Here is a 2,048-nt window from a genome sequence, read left to right as displayed (position 1 = left end):
AGAGAAACATCGATCAGCTGCCTCCTGCACATCTCCTACTGGGGATGTGCCCGCAACCCAGGTACATGCCCTTGACCGGAATCGAACCTGGGACCTTTCAGTCTGCAGGCCAACGCTCTATCCACTGAGCCAAACCGGTTTCGGCCCCAACATTATTTTCAACAGTCACTTCTCCATATTATTTTAATTCATTCTTTTACAAAAACCATCACAGGATAGTGCTCTATTTCATCTTCTGGTTTTCTGAATTCCTATCAGAGAATCCTTCAACTTTTCTAATTCTCGTGTTCTTAAAACTATTCATGGTGCCCATCTCTTTTACAGGAACAGGTGATGTGACTGATGTTGGCCTAGGGAAGGGACGGTACTACAGTGTGAATGTGCCCATTCAAGATGGCATACAGGATGAGAAATATTACCACATCTATGAAAGGTATGGCAGTAATGCTGAGCCAGTAACAACTGTATTACATTTCTGTAAGATGAAATGGCCCCAATCTTACAGAATTCTTGTTTTCAAAAAACATTTTGTGGGGGAAAAGGTACTGTATACTTATGTAGCTTTTGTACACTGTTCATTATTCTTAATGGATCAGGTAGCCATCTCCTGTTTGGGAGAGCCGAGTGTTTAGGCTAGAGGCACATTCTTGGTTTGATTTTACTAGCTACCCCATATGACTAAGACCATCCCAAAACCAGAGCTTCTAGGCTGCCTTTTAAGTCCCTTGTCTATTACTTTCTAAGCTAAAACCTGCATGTATGTAATCTCATTAGCCTTGGGAAGGTCCTTTTGGGCTTGCTGTTATGTAGATCTGCTTCCATCCACTAGTGCAGTGGTCGGCAAACTGCGACTCGTGAGCCACATGCGGCTCTTTGGCCCCTTGAGTGTGGCTCTTCTACAAAATACCACGTGCGGGCGCGCACATACAGTGAGATTGAAACTTTGTGGCCCATGTGCAGAAGTCAGTATTTTGTGGAAGAGCCACACTCAAGGGGCCAAAGAGCCACATGTGGCTCGCGAGCCAGAGTTTGCTGACCACTGGACTAGTGTGAATATTAGAGAGTTTTTTATTATGAGTTCTTGAGTTCTATTTGCTCTGTTAAAATTGGGGTCAGAAATCTGTGTTTTTACATTATGGTTATTATATTAAATTATAGCCACTTGTAGGCAGTTTGTTGCCAATGTGTAGACCATTGGGGCTGAAAAGCCTTACAGAATGCGGGGAGGGTGGCAGGCACTCTACTCGTATTCATAAAAATGGAGGTTGGCCCTAGCCGGTGGGGCTCAGTTGGTTGGAGCATTGTCTCGTGCACCAGAAGGTCACAGGTTCGATTCATGGTCAGGGCACATACGTATGCCAGGGCATGATGGGAGGCAACTGGTCTATGTATCTCTCTCCCTCCCTCCCTCCCTCTTTAAAATCAATATTTTAAAATTTGAGGTTGGTCAGGTATAAATTCATTGCTGACATTGGCAGTAGAGAAAGTGAGTCCGACTAAAAGTCAGCAAGTCAACATTACTCAAGGTAAGTAATGAGAATTGAAGTGCTTTTGATCCTTCCCCCACTGGGCTTAGATTTCTCCCAACCTCTGCTAGAAACAGGGACTTCCCAAAGTACCCTGCACTGGTCATCATCACTCACTGACAGTTGTATAAATAAAGAAGTATTAAAAAATAAAAAACATCTCTCAGATGATTAGTGACTTTGAGCATGTTTTCATATGTCTCTTGGCTTTCTGAATGTCTTCTTTCGAATAGTATCTATTTAGGTCCATTGCCCATTTTTTGATTGGGTTGTTTATCTTCCTTTTCTTAAGTTGTATGAGTGCCCTGTAAATGTTGGAGATTAAACCCTTATCGGTGATAACATGGGCAAATATGTTCTCCCATGCAGTGGGCTTTCTTTTGTTTTGTTGACGGTTTCTTTGCAAATCAAAATGACAATGTGGTACCATCTCACATCTGTCAGAATAGCTATCATTAACAAACGACAAGTGCTGGCGAGGATGCAGAGAAAAAGGAACCCTCGTGCACTGCTGGTGGGAAT

At 43.0% G+C, this 2,048-nt stretch overlaps 1 protein-coding gene across 1 annotated transcript in view; it reads left to right on the top strand.

Moving 5' to 3' along the window:
- Positions 1-2,048, top strand: part of LOC102241535 (histone deacetylase 8) — a 262,791-nt gene that overhangs the window by 15,668 nt on the left and 245,075 nt on the right. The window contains exon 4 of the mRNA XM_005885473.2: positions 325-433. Within this exon, the coding sequence (XP_005885535.2) occupies positions 325-433 (109 nt within the window). The remainder of the gene's footprint in view (positions 1-324; positions 434-2,048) is intronic.

The sequence above is a fragment of the Myotis brandtii genome, unplaced genomic scaffold (genome assembly GCF_000412655.1).
Source record: "Myotis brandtii unplaced genomic scaffold, ASM41265v1 scaffold903, whole genome shotgun sequence".
Lineage (NCBI taxonomy): Eukaryota > Metazoa > Chordata > Mammalia > Chiroptera > Vespertilionidae > Myotis > Myotis brandtii.
Note: the sequence above shows the minus strand (reverse complement) of the source record. Positions and strands in the feature narration are given on the sequence as shown.